The sequence below is a fragment of the Cherax quadricarinatus genome, chromosome 5 (assembly GCF_038502225.1).
Source record: "Cherax quadricarinatus isolate ZL_2023a chromosome 5, ASM3850222v1, whole genome shotgun sequence".
Lineage (NCBI taxonomy): Eukaryota > Metazoa > Arthropoda > Malacostraca > Decapoda > Parastacidae > Cherax > Cherax quadricarinatus.
This window is the reverse complement of record NC_091296.1, coordinates 60355292-60379983: the sequence shown is the minus strand read 5'-3', so window position 1 is coordinate 60379983 and position 24692 is coordinate 60355292. Positions and strand designations below refer to the sequence as shown.

The 24692-nt window shown below is 42.0% G+C and overlaps 1 protein-coding gene across 7 annotated transcripts in view; it reads right to left on the bottom strand.

Moving 5' to 3' along the window:
- LOC128685066 (carbohydrate sulfotransferase 15) overlaps positions 1–24692 on the bottom strand; it is a 92529-nt gene that overhangs the window by 17937 nt on the left and 49900 nt on the right. For 6 of the 7 annotated variants that reach the window (XM_053771532.2, XM_053771526.2, XM_053771528.2 and 3 more), the window contains 3 exons: positions 18001–18128; positions 1420–1589; positions 646–1105 (listed from right to left, as the gene is read on the bottom strand). In XM_053771532.2, coding sequence (XP_053627507.2) covers positions 646–1105; positions 1420–1589; positions 18001–18128 — 758 coding nt within the window. Of the gene's footprint in view, positions 1–645; positions 1106–1419; positions 1590–16668; positions 17050–18000; positions 18129–24692 lie in introns of those variants that run through there. The other variant, XM_053771533.2, reaches the window with a different exon arrangement.

Below are 24692 nucleotides of genomic sequence, written 5' to 3'. Positions count from 1 at the left end.
GGCTGTGGCTCATACGTTGGTTTGCGTGCAGCCAGCAGTAGCAGCCTGGTTGATCAGGCTCTGATCCACCAGGAGGCCTGGTCACAGACCGGGCCGCGGGGGCGTTGACCCCCGGAACTCTCTACAGGATGGTAGACAGCATCAGCCCGGGGAGGTACTACCGTCCTGCCAGGTGAGTGTACAACGGAAGCCTGTCATTGTTTTACATGATGGTAGGATTGCTTTTTTTTTTTTTTTTTGGTCTCAAACATGAAAGATTTCAGGTACATCTTGCTACTTCTACTTACACTTAGGTCACACTACACATGCACGTACAAGCATACAGATACACACCCCTTTGGGTTTTCTTCTATTTTCTTACTAGTTCTTGTTTATTTCCTATTATCTCCATGGGGAAGTTGAACAGAATCCTTCTTCTGTAAGCCATGCGTGTAACAAGAGGCAACTAACATGCTTTGAGCAATGGGCTAGTAACCCCTTCTCCTGTATATAATACTAAAGTTAAAAAAAAAAAAGAATCTTCAGTTTTTCTTTCCGGGCCACCCTGCCTCGGTGGGATACAGCTGGCTCGTTGAAAGAAGTAATAATGATTTAAATGAAGCATAAAATTTAAGACATGGACACTGAACAATAAACAAGTCTTACCTTGAAACTGGTTCCCGAATCACTGCAATGATTCGAGAGTTTGGAAGAACTGAGTGTATGACATTAGCCACTGTGAAAGGGAGCACTACTTCATCTTTATATTGATAATATTGAAGATACTTAACTTCCTGCAGATTTTGTATAACATTTTTTGATTTGGGATCATGTCTTGTGTTCATCCCCACATAGCCAGAAGTTTTTTCAAATACTGAATGTGATATATGCCATCTTGAGAATAATTTCCCACTAATGGACTGTGTATCGCTAGACATTATTTTGTATAGGTAACTCATAGTAGGGCTGCTATCCCAGAGGGTGGAAGTGCTCCCATCCCCGGTAATCTTTTCATTCGACCACCTGTGCAGAGTTTTATCACACCTTGTGTTCTCTTCTATTTTAGGAGCATTAAAGACATCCAGATATTCTGAGAATGTAACTGGTCGGGAAGCATAAGGTGGCCCTATGGGGATGAAAAACAATCAGTAATTTATGCCAATTCGAATAAGCCACATATAGCAGATGAAAGTATGTTTCAGTCTGTCCTAGACCATTATCTAATTGCTAGCAATTTAATACTAATGTAGGATAAAGGAAAACATTAGCTAATTCCATCTCCAATTTATTTTACGCTATGGCTTGTTCTCGTTATGCAATTGTGACTTTTTTATTTGGTTAGCAATATGTACAATATACAGTACAAATACACAATAAAAGTGTTTAAATCATGACAAAATATACATGAATCAAACAAAGTACAAGATTTATAAACATTACCATATCTTTTCCTTGTCCACCAGTGTGGTCCCTTCACTATGGGTTCCACAACATCTGGATGCAGGTTAATTCGCCGGAAGACATCTGTTGTAGCACACTTAGGCTGACCAATTAAAAAAAAGTATGGAAGACAGCGCAATATCATATCTGACTGCCTTTTATAATGACACCTGAAAAGAATGAATTGAGTATGTGAAATCCTATATCATGAATTTAAAGTTTTTTTGACTATATACTAGCTAAAATAAGATTAGAATGACTGTTTTGGATCTCAAAAAAAATTAAATTACTAAATGCCTGTCTACCAATTACAGATAAAAAATCTTGAGCATCTCTTCGATATTTCAAACCAAATTTTGATATGCATTTAATAGCAAGTTGTTCTCAAAATTACACCTGGTATATAAATGAGGAAGCCAATGAATGTGCAAAGGCATACAGTGTGTGAGTGTATATATAATATATATATACATATCTTCTTCTTTCTTTCAACAAACCAGCCGTATCCCACCAAGGCAGGGTGGCCCAAAAAGAAAAACGAAAGTTTCTCGTTTTAAATTTAGTAATTTATAGAAGAGAAGGGCTAACTAGCCCCTTGCCCCCAGCATTTTAGTCGCCTCTTACAACACGCATGGCTTACGGAGGAAGAATTCTGTTCCACTTTCCCATGGAGATAAGAGGAAATAAACAAGAACAAGAACTAGTAAGAAAATAGCAGAAAACCCACAGGAGTGTGTATATGTATGCTTGTACATGTATGTGTAGTGTGACTTAAGGGAAGTAAATGTAGCAAGATGTACCTGTAATCTTGCATATTTATGAGACAGACAAAAGACACCAGCAATCCTACCATCATGTAAAACAATTATGGGCTTTTGTTTACACTCAATTGGCAGGATGGTAGTACCTCCCTAGGTGGTTGCTGTCTACCAACCTACTGTCTAGGATAAACTTATTCCTCTATAATTTTTACAATCTCTTTTGTGCCCCTTCCCTTTATATAAAGGGACTATACATGCTCTGCCAATGCCAAGGTACCTTCCCCTTTTTCATACATTTATTAAACAAAAATACCAACCACTCCAACATTATATCCCCCCCTGCTTTTAACATTTCTGTCATGATCCCATCAGTTCCAGCTGCTTTACTCCCTTTCATTCTACGTAATGCCTCACGCACCTCCCTCACACTCACATCCTGCTCTTCTTCACTCCTACAAGATGGTATACCTCCCTGGCCAGTGCATGAAATTACCACCTCCTTTTCTTCGTTGACATTTAAAAGTTCCTCAAAATATTCTCACCATCTACCCAATACCTCCATCTCCCCATCTACTAACTTCCCTACTCTATTTTTAACTGATATATCCATTCGTTCCCTAGGCTTTCTTAACTTGTTTAACTCGCTCCAAAAATTTTTCTTATTTTCATATATTTTATTTATTTTATTATCACACTGGCCGATTCCCACCAAGGCAGGGTGGCCCGAAAAAGAAAAACTTTCACCATCATTCACTCCATCACTGTCTTGCCAGAAGGGTGCTTTACACTACAGTTTTTAAACTGCAACATTAACACTCCTCCTTCAGAGTGCAGGCACTGCACTTCCCATCTCCAGGACTCAAGTCCGGCCTGCCGGTTTCCCTGAACCCCTTCATAAATGTTACTTTGCTCACACTCCAACAGCACATCAAGTATTAAAAACCATTTGTCTCCATTCACTCCTATCAAACACGCTCACGCATGCCTGCTGGAAGTCCAAGCCCCTCGCACACAAAACCTCCTTTACCCCCTCCCTCCAACCTTTCCTAGGCCGACCCCTACCCCACCTTCCTTCCACTACAGACTGATACACTCTTGAAGTCACACTGTTTCGCTCCATTCTCTCTACATGTCCGAACCACCTCGACAAATCTTCCTCAGCCCTCTGGACAACAGTTTTGGTAATCACGCACCTCCTCCTAACTTCCAAACTACGAATTCTCTGCATTATATTCACACCACACATTGCCCTCAGACATGACATCTCCACTGCCTCCAGCCTTCTCCTCGCTGCAACATTCATCACCCATGCTTCACACCCATATAAGAGCGTTGGTAAAACTATACTCTCATACATTCCCCTCTTTGCCTCCAAGGACAAAGTTCTTTGTCTCCACAGACTCCTAAGTACACCACTCACCCTTTTCCCCTCATCAATTCTATGATTCACCTCATCTTTCATAGACCCATCCGCTGACACGTCCACTCCCAAATATCTGAATACATTCACCTCCTCCATACTCTCTCCCTCCAATCTGATATCCAATCTTTCATCACCTAATCTTTTTGTTATCCTCATAACCTTACTCTTTCCTGTATTCACTTTTAATTTTCTTCTTTTGCACACCCTACCAAATTCATCCACCAATCTCTGCAACTTCTCTTCAGAATCTCCCAAGAGCACAGTGTCATCAGCAAAGAGCAACTGTGACAACTCCCACTTTATGTGTGATTCTTTATCTCTTAACTCCACGCCTCTTGCCAAGACCCTCGTATTTACTACTCTTTAATCCCATTTATTTCCTCCCACCAAAACTCCCCTACCCCTTTCAGCTTTGTTTCGCTTAGGACCAGGACATCCAACTTCTTTTCATTCATAACATCAGCAATCATCTGTTTCTTGTCATCCGCACTACATCCACGTACATTCAAGCATCCCAGTTTTATAAAGTTTTTCTTCTCTTTTTTAGTGTGTGTGTGTGTGTGTATATATATATATATATATTTTTATTTTTTTTCAACAAGTCGGCCGTCTCCCACCGAGGCAGGGTGACCCAAAAAAAAAGAAAGAAAATCCCCAAAAAGAAAATACTTTCATCATCATTCAACACTTTCACCACACTCACACATTATCACTGCTTTTGCAGAGGTGCTCAGAATACAACAGTTTAGAAGCATATACGTATAAAGATACACAACATCTCCCTCCAAACTGCCAATATCCCAAACCCCTCCTTTAAAGTGCAGGCATTGTACTTCCCATTTCCAGGACTCAAGTCCGACTATATGAAAATAACCGGTTTCCCTGAATCCCTTCACTAAATATTACCCTGCTCACACTCCAACAGATCGTCAGGTCCCAAGTATCATTCGTCTCCATTCACTCCTGTCTAACACGCTCATGCACGCTTGCTGGAAGTCCAAGCCCCTCGCCCACAAAACCTCCTTTACCCCCTCTTTCCAACCCTTTTGAGGACGACCCCTACCCCTCTTTCCTTCCCCTATAGATTTATATGCTTTCCATGTCATTCTACTTTGATCCATTCTCTCTAAATGACCAAACCACCTCAACAACCCCTCTTCTGCCCTCTGACTAATGCTTTTATTAACTCCACACCTTCTCCTAATTTCCACACTCCGAATTTTCTGCATAATATTTACACCACACATTGCCCTTAAACATGACATCTCCACTGCCTCCAACCGTCTCCTCGCTGTTGCATTTACCACCCAAGCTTCACATCCATATAAGAGTGTTGGTACTACTATACTTTCATACATTCCCTTCTTTGCCTCCATAGATAACGTTTTTTGACTCCACATATACCTCAACGCACCACTCACCTTTTTTCCCTCATCAATTCTATGATTAACCTCATCCTTCATAAATCCATCCGCCGACATGTCAACTCCCAAGTATCTGAAAACATTCACTTCTTCCATACTCCTCCTCCCCAATTTGATATCCAATTTTTCTTTATCTAAATCATTTGATACCCTCATCACCTTACTCTTTTCTATGTTCACTTTCAACTTTCTACCTCTACACACATTCTCAAACTCATCCACTAACCTTTGCAATTTTTCTTTAGAATCTCCCATAAGCACAGTATCATCTGCAAAAAAGTAACTGTGTCAATTCCCATTTTGAATTTGATTCCCCATAATTTAATCCCACCCATATATATATATATATATATTTTATTTTTTTTTTTATTATCACACCGGCCGATTCCCACCAAGGCAGGGTGGCCCGAAAAAGAAAAACTTTCACCATCATTCACTCCATCACTGTCTTGCCAGAAGGGTGCTTTACACTACAGTTTTTAAACTGCAACATTAACACCCCTCCTTCAGAGTGCAGGCACTGTACTTCCCATCTCCAGGACTCAAGTCCGGCCTGCCGGTTTCCCTGAATCCCTTCATAAATGTTACTTTGCTCACACTCCAACAGTACGTCAAGTATTAAAAACCATTTGTCTCCATTCACTCCTATCAAACACGCTCACGCATGCCTGCTGGAAGTCCAAGCCCCTCGCACACAAAACCTCCTTTACCCCCTCCCTCCAACCCTTCCTAGGCCGACCCCTACCCCGCCTTCCTTCCACTACAGACTGATACACTCTTGAAGTCATTCTGTTTCGCTCCATTCTCTCTACATGTCCGAACCACCTCAACAACCCTTCCTCAGCCCTCTGGACAACAGTTTTGGTAATCCCGCACCTCCTCCTAACTTCCAAACTACGAATTCTCTGCATTATATTCACACCACACATTGCCCTCAGACATGACATCTCCACTGCCTCCAGCCTTCTCCTCGCTGCAACATTCATCACCCACGCTTCACACCCATATAAGAGCGTTGGTAAAACTATACTCTCATACATTCCCCTCTTTGCCTCCAAGGACAAAGTTCTTTGTCTCCACAGACTCCTAAGTGCACCACTCACTCTTTTTCCCTCATCAATTCTATGATTCACCTCATCTTTCATAGACCCATCCGCTGACACGTCCACTCCCAAATATCTGAATACGTTCACCTCCTCCATACTCTCTCCCTCCAATCTGATATTCAATCTTTCATCACCTAATCTTTTTGTTATCCTCATAACCTTACTCTTTCCTGTATTCACCTTTAATTTTCTTCTTTTGCACACCCTACCAAATTCATCCACCAATCTCTGCAACTTCTCTTCAGAATCTCCCAAGAGCACAGTGTCATCGGCAAAGAGCAGCTGTGACAACTCCCACTTTGTGTGTGATTCTTTATCTTTTAACTCCACGCCTCTTGCCAAGACCCTCGCATTTACTTCTCTTACAACCCCATCTATAAATATATTAAACAACCACGGTGACATCACACATCCTTGTCTAAGGCCTACTTTTACTGGGAAAAAATTTCCCTCTTTCCTACATACTCTAACTTGAGCCTCACTATCCTCGTAAAAACTCTTCACTGCTTTCAGTAACCTACCTCCTACACCATACACTTGCAACATCTGCCACATTGCCCCCCTATCCACCCTGTCATACGCCTTTTCCAAATCCATAAATGCCACAAAGACCTCTTTAGCCTTATCTAAATACTGTTCACTTAAATGTTTCACTGTAAACACCTGGTCCACACACCCCCTACCTTTCCTAAAGCCTCCTTGTTCATCTGCTATCCTATTCTCCGTCTTACTCTTAATTCTTTCAATTATAACTCTACCATACACTTTACCAGGTACACTCAACAGACTTATCCCCCTATAATTTTTGCACTCTCTTTTATCCCCTTTGCCTTTATACAAAGGAACTATGCATGCTCTCTGCCAATCCCTAGGTACCTTACCCTCTTCCATACATTTATTAAATAATTGCACCAACCACTCCAAAACTATATCCCCACCTGCTTTTAACATTTCTATCTTTATCCCATCAATCCCGGCTGCCTTACCCCCTTTCATTTTACCTACTGCCTCACGAACTTCCCCCACACTCACAACTGGCTCTTCCTCACTCCTACAAGATGTTATTCCTCCTTGCCCTATACACGAAATCACAGCTTCCCTATCTTCATCAACATTTAACAATTCCTCAAAATATTCCTTCCATCTTCCCAATACCTCTACCTCTCCATTTAATAACTCTCCTCTCCTATTTTTAACTGACAAATCCATTTGTTCTCTAGGCTTTCTTAACTTGTTAATCTCACTCCAAAACTTTTTCTTATTTTCAACAAAATTTGTTGATAACATCTCACCCACTCTCTCATTTGCTCTCTTTTTACATTGCTTCACCACTCTCTTAACTTCTCTCTTTTTCTCCATATACTCTTCCCTCCTTGCATCACTTCTACTTTGTAAAAACTTCTCATATGCTAACTTTTTCTCCCTTACTACTCTCTTTACATCATCATTCCACCAATCGCTCCTCTTCCCTCCTGCACCCACTTTCCTGTAACCACAAACTTCTGCTGAACACACTAACACTACATTTTTAAACCTACCCCATACCTCTTCGACCCCATTGCCTATGCTCTCATTAGCCCATCTATCCTCCAATAGCTGTTTATATCTTACCCTAACTGCCTCCTCTTTTAGTTTATAAACCTTCACCTCTCTCTTCCCTGATGCTTCTATTCTCCTTGTATCCCATCTACCTTTTACTCTCAGTGTAGCTACAACTAGAAAGTGATCTGATATATCTGTGGCCCCTCTATAAACATGTACATATATATATATATATATATATATATATATATATATTATATTATATATATATATATTTTTTTTTTTTTTTTTTTTTTCAACAAGTCGGCCGTCTCCCACCGAGGCAGGGTGCAAAACAACCACTCTGAAAGAATAGAGAAATTCCAAGCGCTTTCGTGACTACTCACATTATCAAGGAACTATGAAAGTGAAGCATCCAAGGAAGCTATATAAGGGGTCCGGCCAGCACCTCACCATCAGATCCCACAACGGTTAAACACGTGACGCGCGGCGAGCCAACTTGGATAGGTCCTTTGCACAACTCACCTCCAAGCTATTTATTTGTTCCTTCGATGCTTCACTTTCATAGTTCCTTGATAATGTGAGTAGTCACGAAAGCGCTTGGAATTTCTCTATTCTTTCAGAGTGGTTGTTTTGCATATTTTGAAATCACCTGTTTACTGTGATCTTATTGCATATATATATATATATTATATACATATATATATATATACATACATGTATATATATATATACATACATGTATATATATATTATATACATATATATATATATACATACATGTATATATATATATATATATATATATATATATATATATATATATATATCTCCATGGGGAAGTGGAACAGAATTCTTCCTCCGTAAGCCATGCGTGTTGTAAGAGGCAACTAAAATGCCGGGAGCAAGGGGCTAGTAACCTCTTCTCCTGTATATATTACTAAATGTAAAAGGAGAAACTTTCGTTTTTCCTTTTGGGCCACCCCGCCTCGGTGGGATACGGCCGGTGTGTTGAAAGAAGAAGAATATATATATATATATATATATATATATATATATATATATATATATATATATACACATTGGCAGTTTGGAGGGATATGTTGTGTATCTTTATACGTATATGCTTCTAAACTGTTGTATTCTGAGCACCTCTGCAAAAAACAGTGATTATGTGTGAGTGTGGTGAAAGTGTTGAATGATGATGAAAGCATTTTCTTTTTGGGGATTTTCTTTATTTTTTGGGTCACCCTGCCTCGGTGGGAGACGGCCAACTTGTTGAAAAAAAAAAAAAAAAATATATATCCATCCTAGGTAGTAGGTTGGTAGACAGCAACCGCCCAGGGAGGTACTACCGTCCTGCCAAGTGAGTGTAAAACGAAAGCCTGTGATTGTTTTACATGATGGTAGGATTGCTGATGTCTTTTGTCTGTCTCATAAATATGCAAGATTACAGGTATGTCTTGCTAATTCTACTTACACTTAGGTCTCACTACACATACATGTACACATTTATTTATACACACTCATCTGAGTTTTCTTTGATTTTATCTTAATAGTTCTTGGTCTTATTACTTTTCCTTTTATATCCATGGGGAAGTGGAATAAGAATCTTTCCTCCGTAAGCCATGCGTGTTGTAAAAGTCAACTAAAATGCCGGGAACAATGGGCTAGTAACCCCTTTTCCTGTAAAGTTTACTAAAAAGAATAAGAAGAAGAAAATTGTCAAAGTGGGAAGTCTGAATGTGCGTGGATGTTGTGCAGATGATAAGAAAGAGATGATTGTGGATGTTATAAATGAGAAGAAGCTGGATGTCCTGGCTTTAAGTGAAACAAAGCTGAAGGGGGTGGTAGAGTTTCAGTGGAGAGGAATAAATGGGATTAGGTCAGGGGTTTCAAATAGAGTTAGAGCTAAAGAAGGAATAGCAATAATGTTGAAGGATAAGCTATGGCAGGAAAAGAGGGACTATAAATGTATTAATTCAAGGATTATGTGGAGTAAAATAAAGATTGGATGTGAAAAGTGGGTTATAATAAGTGTGTATGCACCTGGAGAAGAGAGAAGTGTAGAGGAGAGAGAGAGATTTTGGGAAATGTTGAGTGAATGCATGGGGAGTTTTGAATCAAGTGTGAGAGTAATGGTGGTTGGGGATTTCAATGCTAAAGTGGGTAAAAATGTTATGGAGGGAGTAGTAGGTAAATTTGGGGTGCCAGGGGTAAATGTAAATGGGGAGCCCTTAATTGAGCTATGTGTAGAAAGAGATTTGGTAATAAGTAATACATATTTTATGAAAAAGAGGATAAATAAATATACAAGGTATGATGTAGCACGTAATGAAAGTAGTTTATTAGATTATGTATTGGTGGATAAAAGGTTGATGGGTAGGCTCCAGGATGTACATGTTTATAGAGGGGCAACTGATATATCGGATCATTATTTAGTTGTAGCTACAGTTAGAGTAAGAGGTAGATGGGAAAAGAGGAAGGTGGCAACAACAAGTAAGAGGGAGGTGAAAGTGTATAAACTAAGGGAGGAGGAAGTTCGGGTGAGATATAAGTGACTATTGGCAGAAAGGTGGGCTAGTGCAAAGATGAGTAGTGGGGGGGTTGAAGAGGGTTGGAATAGTTTTAAAAATGCAGTATTAGAATGTGGGGCAGAAGTTTGTGGTTATAGGAGGGTGGGAGCAGGAGGAAAGAGGAGTGATTGGTGGAATGATGAAGTAAAGGGTGTTATAAAAGAGAAAAAGGTAGCTTATGAGAGGTTTTTACAAAGCAGCAGTGTTATAAGAAGAGCAGAGTATATGGAGAGTAAAAGAAAGGTAAAGAGAGTGGTGAGAGAGTGCAAAAGGAGAGCAGATGATAGAGTGGGAGAGGCACTGTCAAGAAATTATAATGAAAATAAGAACAAATTTTGAAGCGAGTTAAACAAGTTAAGAAAGCCTAGGGAAAGTATGGATTTGTCAGTTAAAAACAGAGTAGGGGAGTTAGTAGATGGGGAGATGGAGGTATTAGGTAGATGGCAAGAATATTTTGAGGAACTTTTAAATGTTAAGGAAGAAACAGAGGCAGTAATTTCATGCACTGGTCAGGGAGGTATACCATCTTTTAGGAGTGAAGAAGAGCAGAATGTAAGTGTGGGGGAGGTACGTGAGGCATTACGTAAAATGAAAGGGGGTAAAGCAGCTGGAACTGATGGGATCATGACAGAAATGTTAAAAGCAGGGGGGGATATAGTGTTGGACTGGTTGGTACTTTTGTTTAATAAATGTATGAAAGAGGGGAAGGTACCTAGGGATTGGCAGAGAGCATGTATAGTCCCTTTATATAAAGGGAAAGGGGACAAAAGAGACTGTAAAAATTATAGAGGAATAAGTTTACTGAGTATACCAGGAAAAGTGTACGGTAGGGTTATAATTGAAAGAATTAGAGGTAAGACAGAATGTAGGATTGCGGATGAGCAAGGAGGTTTCAGAGTGGGTAGGGGATGTGTAGATCAAGTGTTTACATTAAAGCATATATGTGAACAGTAATTAGATAAAGGTAGGGAAGTTTTTATTGCATTTATGGATTTAGAAAAGGCATATGATAGAGTGGATAGAGGAGCAATGTGGGAGATGTTGCAAGTATATGGAATAGGTGGCAAGTTATTAAATGCTGTAAAGAGTTTTTATGAGGATAGTGAGGCTCAGGTTAGGGTGTGTAGAAGAGAGGGAGACTACTTCCCAGTAAAAGTAGGTCTTAGACAGGGATGTGTAATGTCACCATGGTTGTTTAATATATTTATAGATGGGGTTGTAAAGGAAGTAAATGCTAGGGTGTTCGGGAGAGGGGTGGGATTAAATTTTGGTGAATCAAATTCAAAATGGGAATTGACACAGTTACTTTTTGCTGATGATACTGTGCTTATGGGAGATTCTAAAGAAAAATTGCGAAGGTTAGTGGATGAGTTTGGGAATGTGTGTAAAGGTAGAAAGTTGAAAGTGAACATAGAAAAGAGTAAGGTGATGAGGGTGTCAAATGATTTAGATAAAGAAAAATTGGATATCAAATTGGGGAGGAGTATGGAAGAAGTGAATGTTTTCAGATACTTGGGAGTTGACGTGTCGGCGGATGGATTTATGAAGGATGAGGTTAATCATAGAATTGATGAGGGAAAAAAGGTGAGTGGTGCATTGAGGTATATGTGGAGTCAAAAAACGTTATCTATGGAGGCAAAGAAGGAAATGTATGAAAGTATAGTAGTACCAACACTCTTATATGGGTGTGAAGCTTGGGTGGTAAATGCAGCAGCGAGGAGACGGTTGGAGGCAGTGGAGATGTCCTGTTTAAGGGCAATGTGTGGTGTAAATATTATGCAGAAAATTCGGAGTGTGGAAATTAGGAAAAGGTGTGGAGTTAATAAAAGTATTAGTCAGAGGGCAGAAGAGGGGTTGTTGAGGTGGTTTGGTCATTTAGAGAGAATGGATCAAAGTAGAATATCATGGAAAGCATATAAATCTATAGGGGAAGGAAGGCGGGGTAGGGGTCGTCCTCGAAAGGGTTGGAGAGAGGGGGTAAAGGAGGTTTTGTGGGCAAGGGGCTTGGACTTCCAGCAAGCATGCGTGAGCGTGTTAGATAGGAGTGAATGGAGACGAATGGTACTTGGGACCTGACGATCTGTTGGAGTGTGAGCAGGGTAATATTTAGTGAAGGGATTCAGGGAAACCGGCTATTTTCATATAGTCGGACTTGAGTCCTGGAAATGGGAAGTACAATGCCTGCACTTTAAAGGAGGGGTTTGGGATATTGGCAGTTTGGAGGGATATGTTGTGTATCTTTATACGTGTATGCTTCTAAACTGTTGTATTCTGAGCACCTCTGCAAAAACAGTGATAATGTGCGAGTGTGGTGAAAGTGTTGAATGATGATGAAAGTATTTTCTTTTTGGGGATTTTCTTTCTTTTTTGGGTCACCCTGCCTCGGTGGGAGATGGCCGACTTGTTGAAAACTTGCACACGAAAATCACTCACTACGAAAGCAAAAGACTTGGCAGACGATGCATCATCCCCCCAATGAAAAGCAGGGGTGTCACTAGCACGTTAAGAGACCATACAATAAGTGTCAGGGGCCCGAGACTGTTCAACTGCCTCCCAGCACACATAAGGGGGATTACCAACAGACCCCTGGCAGTCTTCAAGCTGGCACTGGACAAGCACCTAAAGTCAGTTCCTGATCAGCCGGGCTGTGGCTCGTACGTTGGTTTGCGTGCAGCCAGCAGCAACAGCCTGGTTGATCAGGCGCTGATCCACCAGGCCTGGTCACAGACCGGGCCGCGGGGGCGTTGACCCCCGAAACTCTCTCCAGGTAAACTCCAGGTAAATATATATATATACACACACATATATACATGCATACATACATGCATACATACATGCATGCATACATGCATGCATACATACATGCATACATACATGCATACATACATGCATACATACATACATGTATACATACATGCATACATACATACATGCATGCATACATGCATACATACATGCATGCATACATACATGTATACATACATGCATACATACATGCATACATACATGCATGCATACATACATGCATACGTTAGGAAGTATTTCTTCAGAGTTGTCAGCAAGTGGAATAGCCTAGCAAGTGAAGTAGTGGAAGCAGGAACCATACATAGTTTTAAGAAGAGGTATGACAAAGCTCAGGAAGCAGAGAGAGAGAGGATCCAGTAGCGATCAGTGAAGAGGCGGGGCCAGGAGCTGAGTCTCGACCCCTGCAACCACAATTAGGTGAGTACAATTAGGTGAGTACATACATACGTACATACATACATACATACATACGGTGAGGTGTCACATTGGTTGCACTTGTGTCCTTTTACTTTACATACCTAACTGTTGTACAGGTCTTACTTAACCAGTTCTGATGATGATTGCACCCGCGGCCTGGTCCTAGACCCAGACCAGATCTCTTGGTTAACAGTCTGACTTTCTCACTTTCTTAACGTTCTCATTGCACAGAGATGTGAACTGCTAAGAAATCTAAATTTATTTGGCATGAAGCGTTAAACCAGTGAGAGTCATCCAGAGCAAGGAGTGGGAAGCTCGATCCTCCGTCCGTTAATTACAGCCAGGTCTGTGACCAGTCAGGCTGATAGTAATGCCTGTGTGAAAGTCATGATGAGTATTATACCGGATGTAAGTAGATCATGAGATTTAGCCGCCATTTTGTTCACGAAACACAATAGTCTTGCCAGAGTGTAAAATTGTTGTTATACCTGGAGTATACCTGGAGAAGGTTTCTGGGGTCAACGCCCCCTCGGCCCGGTCTGAGACCAGGCCTCGTATGTTGGTAGAATTACCGACACTGTTAGGTAGGACACAGGTGCAACTAATACGATAAAATGACATTTTATCGTAGGAATGTTTCGCTCTCCTGGAACTTTGTCAAGCCTGCCAGGCTTCAGGCCGTTGCAGCGGGGATACAGGAACCCCCCTGGAAATCAGCGGCAGGTATATCAGAGGAAGGCTTTTCATCCAGGTAGTTGCTCTTTTCCATGATTGTATTTTGCTGGGGTGAGCACCAACCCCTGTGGTACTCCTGTAACCTGACCTACCACACACGCACCTCTTAATTAACAAGTCCCCTCGATACCGAGCCACCATAAGTTGCCCTTGGCGAAGTAAATAGCTTGTAGCAACAGTTGGTATCTTTATTGAGGAAATGTTTCGCCTACACAGTAGGCTTCTTCAGTCAAATACAAAGGGGGCAGCAACACTAATGAAATGAAAATGAGGTGGTCAGTCCCTCAGCCTCTAGGCTGAGGGACTGAATGGTATTTTATACCGTTTTCCACAATTGTCTGCTGTGTCTGTATGACCCTAGTGGGTTTAGCGCTTAGTTATGATTGTATTAACACATTGCTATCTCTGTATTCTACTGAAGACGTCTGCTGTGTAGGTGTAATCAGAGTAACGATACCTAACTGTAGCACATGTCTTATGTACTTGTTGATATTGTATGCCATAATTATATTCACACTGATTAGCAGAGTGTTAGACTAGCAAGTAGTCAGATACTATCCTCGTCTCCTACGAGTACCAAACCTGTCATAACAATAAAGAAACACTGAAATAGGCCTGTTGGCTCGTGCTAAACAGGTGCTATTCACACCCAACGACTCCCACACGTGTACCAGTCCAACCTGTTTCTTAAAGGTAACCAAAATACTGGTTTAGAGGGAGGCGTGGGCAAACACCAGGATATATTTATTGGAGAACGTTTCGGTCGTGGGACCTAAGTCCCAGGACCGAGACGTTTTCTAATGTCCTGGTGTTTGCTCGCGTGTCTTTCTAAACCAGTTTGTCGGTATTTATTACCAAGGTTTATACCAAACCAAAATACTGGCTTGAATGATGGTACTTGGCAGCCTCATCAAGTCGTTGACGACTCTTACCAAACTGGGTATTTAGTTGAGGTGGTTTTGATATGGTTATTACACTCTGAGGTAGTCAGATTCTACTTTCAGTTAATATCGTGTTAATTAAGGCTCAGCCAGTAGACTTAAGTAGGCCACACCCATAACATTGACGAGGCTGTCTGCTGTGTATGCTGACACACACACCATTGACGAGGCTGTCTGCTGTGTATACTGACACACACACACACACACATACACACACACACACACACACACACACACACACACAACACACACAACACACACAACACACACAACACACACAACACACACACACACACCTACACACACACACAACAGGCCTAGTGTCTAATCGACATGTGCCCAGGACAAAATGGTAACTAACGTGGTACCTGACTTATGAGTTTAATTCGATCTGTGACCGAGCTTGTAACTCAATTTGCTTGTACTATATCAAATCAATTTTCCTCATTGAAATTAACTGAAATGTCATTAAACTGTTTCATCCCCAAAAAACCACCCATTTTTTTTCTTACAGGTTTTTAAATAAGAAAAATGTATTTATAAATAAGAAATATTGTATACTCCACCCACCACCTTCACTAGTCCACCTACCACCATCTCCACTACACCTACTACCTTCACTACTCCACCCACCATCATCTCTACTACACCCACCATTATCACTACTCCACCCACCATTATCACTACTCCACCCACCACCACCACTACTCCACCCACCCACCACCACCACTACTCCACCCACCACCACCACCACTACTCCACCCACCACTACCACCACTACTCCACCCACCACTACCACCACTACTCCACCCACCACCACCACTACTCCACCCACCACCACCACTACTCCACCCACCACCACCACTACTCCACCCACCACCACCACTACTCCACCCACCACCATCACTACTCCACCCACCACCACCACTACTCCACCCACCACCACCACTACTCCACCCACCACCACCACTACTCCACCCACCACCATCACTACTCCACCCACCACCAACACTACTCCACCCACCACTACTCCACCCACCACCACCACTACTCCACCCACCACCATCACTACTCCACCCACCACCACCACTACTCCACCCACCACCATCACTACTCCACCCACCACCACCACTACTCCACCCACCACCACCACTACTCCACCCACCACCATCACTACTCCACCCACCACCACCACTACTCCACCCACCACCATCACTACTCCACCCACCACCACCACTACTCCACCCACCACCACCACTACTCCACCCACCACCACCACTACTCCACCCACCACCATCACTACTCCACCCACCACCACCACTACTCCACCCACCACTACCACCACTACTCCACCCACCACCACCACTACTCCACCCACCACCATCACTACTCCACCCACCACCACCACTACTCCACCCACCACCATCACTACTCCACCCACCACCACCACTACTCCACCCACCACTACTCCACCCACCACCACCACTACTCCACCCACCACCATCACTACTCCACCCACCTTAATGTTTCTGGAAAAACTTGGAGTGTTGACATGGAGGTTACCTCTTCCTGGGATTTATAAGAGAACCAAACAAGGGACAAGGTCCCTCACTACAATCTCGGATTAGTGTGGGAGTATTATCCTTCCAGTTATGTCTTGGAAGAGCATGTGGGATGGGAGGAAGTACCCGACATTCCTCTGGGTCCATAGCTGTATTTGACTTCAGATATGCTGCCAATTAGTGGCGGCGTATCTGAAGCTCGCTTGTATCTCTGATTTTGGCTTGCAATTCAAAGCGACGGCTCATAACTCGGAAAACTCGTTAGTTAGGGCACTCGTAAGTCAAGGTACCACTATTTTTTTTAACACGTCAGCCGCTTCCCACCGAGGCAGGGTGATCTAAAAAGAAAGAAAAGCCCAAAAAGAAAAAACTTTCATCATTCAACACTTTCATCACCACTCATACATAATCACTGTCTTTGCAGAGGCGCTCAGATACGACAGTTTAGATCTCCCTCCAAACTGCCAATATCCCAAACCCCTCTAATGTGCAGGCATTGTACTTCCCATTTCCAGGACTCTAAGTCCGGCTAACTGGTTTCCCTGAATCCCTTCACAAAATATTACCCTGCTCACACTCAAACAGCTCGTCAGGTCCCAAAAACCATTGGTCTCTATTCGCTCCTATAACATGCTCTGTATACATATAGTACAATACAGTACTTGCATTATCTCAATTTATATACAAAGCTCCAGGTAAACTCCAGGTATAAAATTGATGTGTAAAAACACAAAAACACCTAAAGGAAAGTGATGAATATACTTATACCAAGTTTTTCAAGATTCATCACAAAATTTACTAAAGTGAGAGAAGATAAAATGCAGTCAGCACCACCATTAGTATTTACTAGAAAAAACATTCAAAATATAAATTACCGAAACTCACATAGAAACGGTGATCATGGTCAAATGGAAATAACATGTATACTTTTATGTTGCAAAGTGTGACAAACAGACAAACGATGGGGGATTAACCACATTATAAAGCAAAAGGTGATATTACTTAATAGGAAAGAAAATGGAATGAAGTATCACATGTGATTGGAATATACAAATCAGTTTCAGTAAAAATTGTGAAACATACAAGAAAATGGTATTAGATAGTTCATTCTGAAAAGGGTAAAAAAAAAATGAAACGAAAGTAAATGGTTTAAAGGAAGGCGCTGGAGAGTATGAAATCAAATTGGAATCGTTATATTAAATGTGCCAATCCTGTGACTTGCCAAATACTCATGTGTTTTAATTATCAATTTGTAAGTGAAGAGATGCACAACTTTTAGCTTTACTCACTTTGAGAGTAGTAATGGTTTGGTTGTGGAAATATAATAAGCTGCAACCTTCCCCAGTTCATGGTTATTTTTTCTTTCTTCATACCAACAAGGATTCTTGAAGCTGGGAAGAAACTCTCTTCCAACTCCCTGCAAACACAAATGTACAGCTGTAGTTTAAGTTTTACATCGTACAAAATTGAAAATAAAGTGAATTGGCCAGAGGCGCCGTAAGGGGGGGGGCACCCCGGGTGACACCATTTAGGGGGTGACACTATAGAGCCTCTAAAGGTGACACTAATGCCCAAAACAGTGCTGCACCAACATAACAGAAGAGTCCTTCGTTTCTATATAGCCTATTATATATTAACAAAGTAAAAATAAGCCTATATAGGGAAAATCGTTGATTTTGATGATGAGATAGGTGATTTTGCAGGAATGAAGGCAAGGAAATGTAACATCAGATTCACTGAGATGTTACCTGTACTCTAGGTCAGATCGGAACTAGTGTTTCTCTGATATTGCAATGCTTTTCTTTATTTTTCAAGTTTTTTTTTTGTTTTTGCCTTGTTGAAGATGAATAAATGTAGGATCTGTTGCCTATACTTATAGTGGTATTTGAGTTTATTTCCTCAATATTACTATGATTATTTATCATTAATAAAGTCAAGAAGTATTCTCCTGTTTAGTTTATGGCCCTTAAACATTCTCATTGATAAACAATCACTGGGCATACAGTAGTGATGTAACTGGAGTTTACCCCCATCCCCCCTGCCCTTGAATTATATGGGGTGACACCAGAGATTCCGCCCTGGGTGACACCATCTCTAGCAACGCCTCTGGAATTGGCTATTGTTACCCCTAGAATGTAAATGTTAAATTAGCATCTGTGTGTACTCGCCTAATTGTGGTTGCAGGGGTCGATTCATAGATCCTGGCCCTGCCTCTTCACTGGTCACTACTAGATCCACTCTCTGCTTCATGAGCCTTATCATACCTCTTCCTAAAGCTATGTATGGATCCTGCCTCCACTATATCACTCTCCAGACTATTCCACTTCCTGACAACTCTGACTGAAAAAATACTTCCTAACATCCCTGTGACTCGTCCAAGTCCTCATTTTCAAACTGTGACCTCTTGTTGCTGTGTCCCATCTCTGGAACATCCTGTCTGTCCACCTTGTCAATTCCTCTCAGTATTTTATGTCTTATGTCCTCCCCCTCTCCCTCCTGTCCTCCAGTGTCATCAGGTCGATTTCCCTTAACCTCTCCTCGTAAGATATACCCCTTAGCTTTGGGACTAGTCTTGTTGCAAACCTTTGCATTTTCTTTAATTTCTTGACGTGCTTGACCAAGTGTGGGCTCGAAAATGGTGCTGCATACTCCAGTATGGGCTTGATGTACATAGTGTACAGTGTCCTCAATGGTTCCTTACTGAGGTATAGGAATGATATTCTTAGGTTTGCTAGGCACCCATATGCTGCAACAGTTAGCTAGAGCACCCAGCTCACACAATGATGTCCGGAGCTCGAAACTCCGGTACGGCTGGAAAACATTAGGGACGTGTTTCCATAAGACACCTGCTGTCCCTGTTCACCCATCAGTATAAAAAGGGTACCTGCGTGTGAGTTGACTGGTGTGGGTCGCATCCTGGGACAAAACTGACCTAATTTGCCCGAAATGCTCAGCATAACAAGCGGCTTTCTATATAGTAGTATGTATGTCATTGATGTTAGCTAGGGTTGTATACCTACCTGGAGTTTACATGGAGAGGGTTTCAGGGATCAACGCCTCCGCGGCTAGGCCTGAGACCAGGCCTCATGGTGGATCAGGGTCTTATCAACCAGGCTGTTACTGCTGGCCGCACGCAAATTGACGTACTAACCACAGCCCAGTTGGTCAGGTACTGACTTTAGGTGCCTGTCCAGTGCCTTCATGAATACAGCCAGGGGTCCATTGGTAATCCCCCTTATGTATGCTGGGAGGCAACTGAACAGTCTTGGGCCCTGGACACTTATTGTGTTGTCTCTCAGTGTGCTTTTTATTTGGGGAATGTTGTATATGTACATGTACTTGTAGAAATAAAGATACATTACTATTATCTGGTTGATGTGCGCCTCAGATGTGCTCGGTGTGTGTGTGTGTGTGTGTGTGTGTGTGTGTGTGTACTTCCCATGCGGTTTCCAGGAGTCAATTCACAGCTCGTGTGTGTGTGTGTGTGTGTGTGTGTGTGTGTGTGTGTGTGTGTGTGTGTACTCGCCTAATTGTGGTTACAGGGGTCAATTAACTGCTTCAGGCCCCGTTTATTCATTGGTCGCTACTGTTTGTGTACCTACTTACCAATTTGTGGTTGCAGGGGTCAATTCACAGCTCCTGACCCCTGGTATGTGTGTGTGCACACGCCCGTGTGTACTCACCTAATTGTGGTACTCAGCTCCTGGTCCCGTCTCTTTGCTGGCCGCTACTGGTTTCACTTTTGACTGCGTGAGCCCTATCATACTTATCCTTAAAGTTGTGTTTGGATTTTGCTCCACTACTTTACTGTCGAGGTCATTCCACTTCCTGACCACTCTAAAGGCCGAAGAAGTATTTCCTAACATCCATATGGCTCATCTGTGCATTTAACTTCCAGCTTTGACTCGTGTACCAGAGACCTGCCTCTCAATCATTCCTTGTCCACCCTGGCAGTTTGTCTCACTGTTTCGTACATCGTAATAATCATGTCACCTCAGGTTCATCTGTACTCTAGTGTCGTCAGGTTTAGCTCTTCTAGCTTCTCCTCGCAGCACACATCTCTCAGGCCTGGGACAAGTTTCACTGGAAACCTTTGCACATTTTACAAAGTCTTTTCATGCTTTACCAGATGCGGGTTCCATACTGGCCCTGCACACTCCAAGATGGGTCTGACAAGGGCGCCGGGTCACAATCTGGAAAAGACCCGGGCCGGGGCAAGACCGGCGAACCTACTACAGTACAGTACCTGACAAGGTGCCATTATGTATGGTCGTGATTGCATCCTTGTTGATTTTCCTGAAAGTTACCCTTATATTTGCCTCAGGCGAGATTCTCGGAACTATGCTCACCCCAAGACCCTTCTCATCCAGAAAGTTTTAGTCTTTGTCCCCTTACCTGTACACTGTGTCCTGACGTCTTTGCCCTTCTCAGATTTTCGTAACTTTGCATTTTCTGGGACTAAATTCCAACAGCCACTAGTCACACCAATCATGCAGCTTGCCTAGATCCATTTGTAATCTTTCTTGATCTACTCCTGTTTGTATTCTTCTCATTAGTTTCACATCATATTGGACCAGACACACCTCTGAATTGATTTCCATAAGGGTCAGTACTGGTCAAAGTACTGACCCTTGTGGAACCATTCTCAGTAGTAGTAACGTAGTAACCAGTTACCAGTAATCTCAGTAGTAGTAACGTAGTAACCAGTTACCAGTAACCAGTGTCCGTTGACTCACGACCAACCGTCTTGAGTCACGTCTTCATATTGTGCTGAGCTGACACTATTTCAAAACACCCACTGCGGGGTACTGGCCAGCCGCCTAGCGAGTGTTACGAGTGGAAGCAAGGAGATAGGTACGTCTGGCGGGCATTCTCCACATAACAGCAATTATACGTATAACAGCCTACGTGAGTATTTCTACCCTAATCCACGTATCGAACTCCCACATGATAAATGGTGTGCAGCGGTGTGGAGCGTGGATTTACGTTTTTAAGGGTAATTCAAGGCGTTTGAAGACTGTTGTGAGTGGCCGGCAGGGTCAAAGGTGAATGCCCTCCCCTCACACCCTCCAGCCAGCAGCTTATACCCTCACTCACTACCTACTGCCTGCAAGCCTGTTGCAGCCGTTTCAAGCTTCCTGGCTTAGTTCGTGTGCTAATTGCTTCAATCTCCGAGGGGTTGACCCGGATTTTGCAATTAAGCCAGTCAGTAAGCCAGACTGTGGAAGTGAACGCCAGTCAGCCTATCATCCAGCCTGTCTCCTGTCATCAGTCCTCACAGTTCCTTACCGACTGACAGACCGACTCAGACACCGAGATATTATAGTTATACTCGTGATTCCCTTGATGCGTTACCTTTATTCAATGGCCATGTACATAGTCTTGAAGCATGGTTTGCGGTCATGTCCCAGTCACTTTTGAATGTTCACTTAGTGTATCATGCCTGTCAAAGTCAATATGAATCAGTCTACAGTACCAAAATTCCCTTACTGACTGAAAGACAATACCTAGCCCTTGAGCAATGTGTTTGTTCTCACAGCTTGTATCTGAGATTTGTTAAAGTGCTGCGAAATGTGAAGTTCAGATTAAGTTCCTATAGATCCGTGAATTACTTATTAACGTAGCCGAGCGGTCAGGCACTAGTAATGCTGTCACTCCTGTCTGGACTCCAGCCACAATATCGTGCACGCAGGATAGTGCGACTATCCTTGCGATGGCGACTTGTTCAAGTATTCGTTCCTTCCCAGGGGACGCTTTGAGAAGAACTTTACTTGCAACGAGTTATGCCATCTCTTGCTGATGCCACCAGCCATTGCAGAAAGATGTTTCTGTGGCTAGTGTGCTCACTTGAGTGTTGTTGTTGTCCCTTGTGTTTCAGATTGTGATCCCATCCTAGTTGACAGTAATCAGTGCATTGTAAGAAGTTATTTCTCGAGTAACTTCCATGTTGTTAATGTTTGCAAGTGAAGTTTATAGCTGATACCTCATGTTACTGTGTGCGACTCAGAATATCAGCATTGTTCACCGTGTTCATTTCTTTTCTCCTGTGCTTGTAGTTTGAGATAGTAGATTCGTTCTCCCTTGCTCATATTGTGTGTTATAGCGTTAATTTTATTTTTTCAACCGGGGGGAGTCATCCACTCCTCCGAGTTTGTTCATTCCTTCCAGTAAGAAAGAACCGATCCCATGTGGTCTGGTGTGATTCGATTCCTGCTCCAGGAAGATCATTCTGACTGTGAAGCATCCAGCACCATCAGTGACTTTCTCATGAACCACGAATTACTGTATCGAACAGCCGAGTTGGGTACTCCTAGCAGAAGAGTATACCAGTTAGTAATTCCAGAGTCACTAGTGAATGTAGCCTTATAGCTAGTTCACGATGTACCAGGTGTTGCACACCCTGGTATGGATCGTTCAGTAAAACAAGCCAGATTGAAATACTTTTGGCCTCGTATGGCAACTGATATTTCTGACTATGTTAGGAAATGTAGTGTCTGTATGCAACATAAAGGCAATGCTAATGGTCCTAATCCAATCCAAGTGTATCCAACTACTAGCGAACCTTGGGAAAGAGTTGCGCTAGATTTGTTAACTAATTTCCGATGTTCTCTCCAAGGTAATAAACATCTGTGTGTTATGGTAGACCATTTCACCAGATATTGCGAGTTAGTTCCTATTGCAGATAAGACTGCCGAGACAGTAGCTAAAGCGTTTAAAGAACGCATTATCTGCAGGCATACCACCCCTAAGTCCCTAGTAACAGATAACGGAGGTGAATTCTGTAATGAAATTCTTGAAAATTTGTGTACCTTGTACAAGATCACTAAATCCACCATTGTTCCTCATCATCCTGCCAGCAATGGGTTAGCGGAACGAACCAATAAGAAAGTACTTGATGTCTTGAGAGCCACTATCAATCCCAATAGTGAAACTTGGGATGAAGTTATACCTGATGTGCAGTGTGCTATAAATTCTGCTTACAATGTTTCTATAGGTGACACTCCACATTATGCATTGTACGGTGTAGATAAACGTTTGCCTTATGAGTTGTTATATTCTAATCCGAAACCAAATTACAACCCTGATGATTTCGTAGCAACTCGTACCAGCTTAGCTCAAAGTGTTTTTAGAAGAATCCGTGAAACACTTCATAAATCAACAGCTGAATTTACAAGAGTCGCAAATACTCGAGTAAAGCCATCCAAAATCAAAGTAGGTTCGAGAGTTATGCTGACTAATTTTAACAAAACGTCTGCTATGCCAAAGCTTGATCAAAGGTTTGTTGGTCCTTATCGAGTAGTTGAACATATCACTGGTAATAAGTATAAGGTTAGAGAGATTAGTACTGGTCAGTATAAAGAATCGCATTTGGATCATATGAAGTTAGTATGTGATGATAATGATGTTCCAACCCAGACTAATGTGACAGACTCTGACAATCCTCCTGATCCTGTACTCTCTTCCTCTGATACTCAGTCAGATGATCAACCTGAATGTCGTTATTCCCTACGTACACGACAGGTATTGAGAAATCCTCAAGTATCATTTGTAACTTCCAATTCAGATTTGCCTCAAATATAGCATGAGTTAGCCAATGCTACAGAGTTTGATCCTCCCAGAGATGACACCCATTCTGCATATGCCAATCTTACCCTAGCAGAGTTGGGGTTAAATGTAAATAACCTGTATAGATGAATAATTACAGTATCAACTTATCAGTATTCAAGAATTTTTTTTTTGTGTTCATGTTCTCTCCGCATTCTGAGAGTTAACAGTCTAGATTTGCGTGCACCGAATCTGCCTTTCTGTTAAACACTCTTTCTTTGTATATATTCCTTCCTCAGAATCCGTAGATCACATGAATACAGATCGATCGATCAAAATTTTTGTTTTTATCACTTGTAATCTCAATGTTGAGTTCGTTGTTCATTTGTTGAGTTTTAAGTTGTACTATAGTATACCTTGTATTGCATTACAGTTT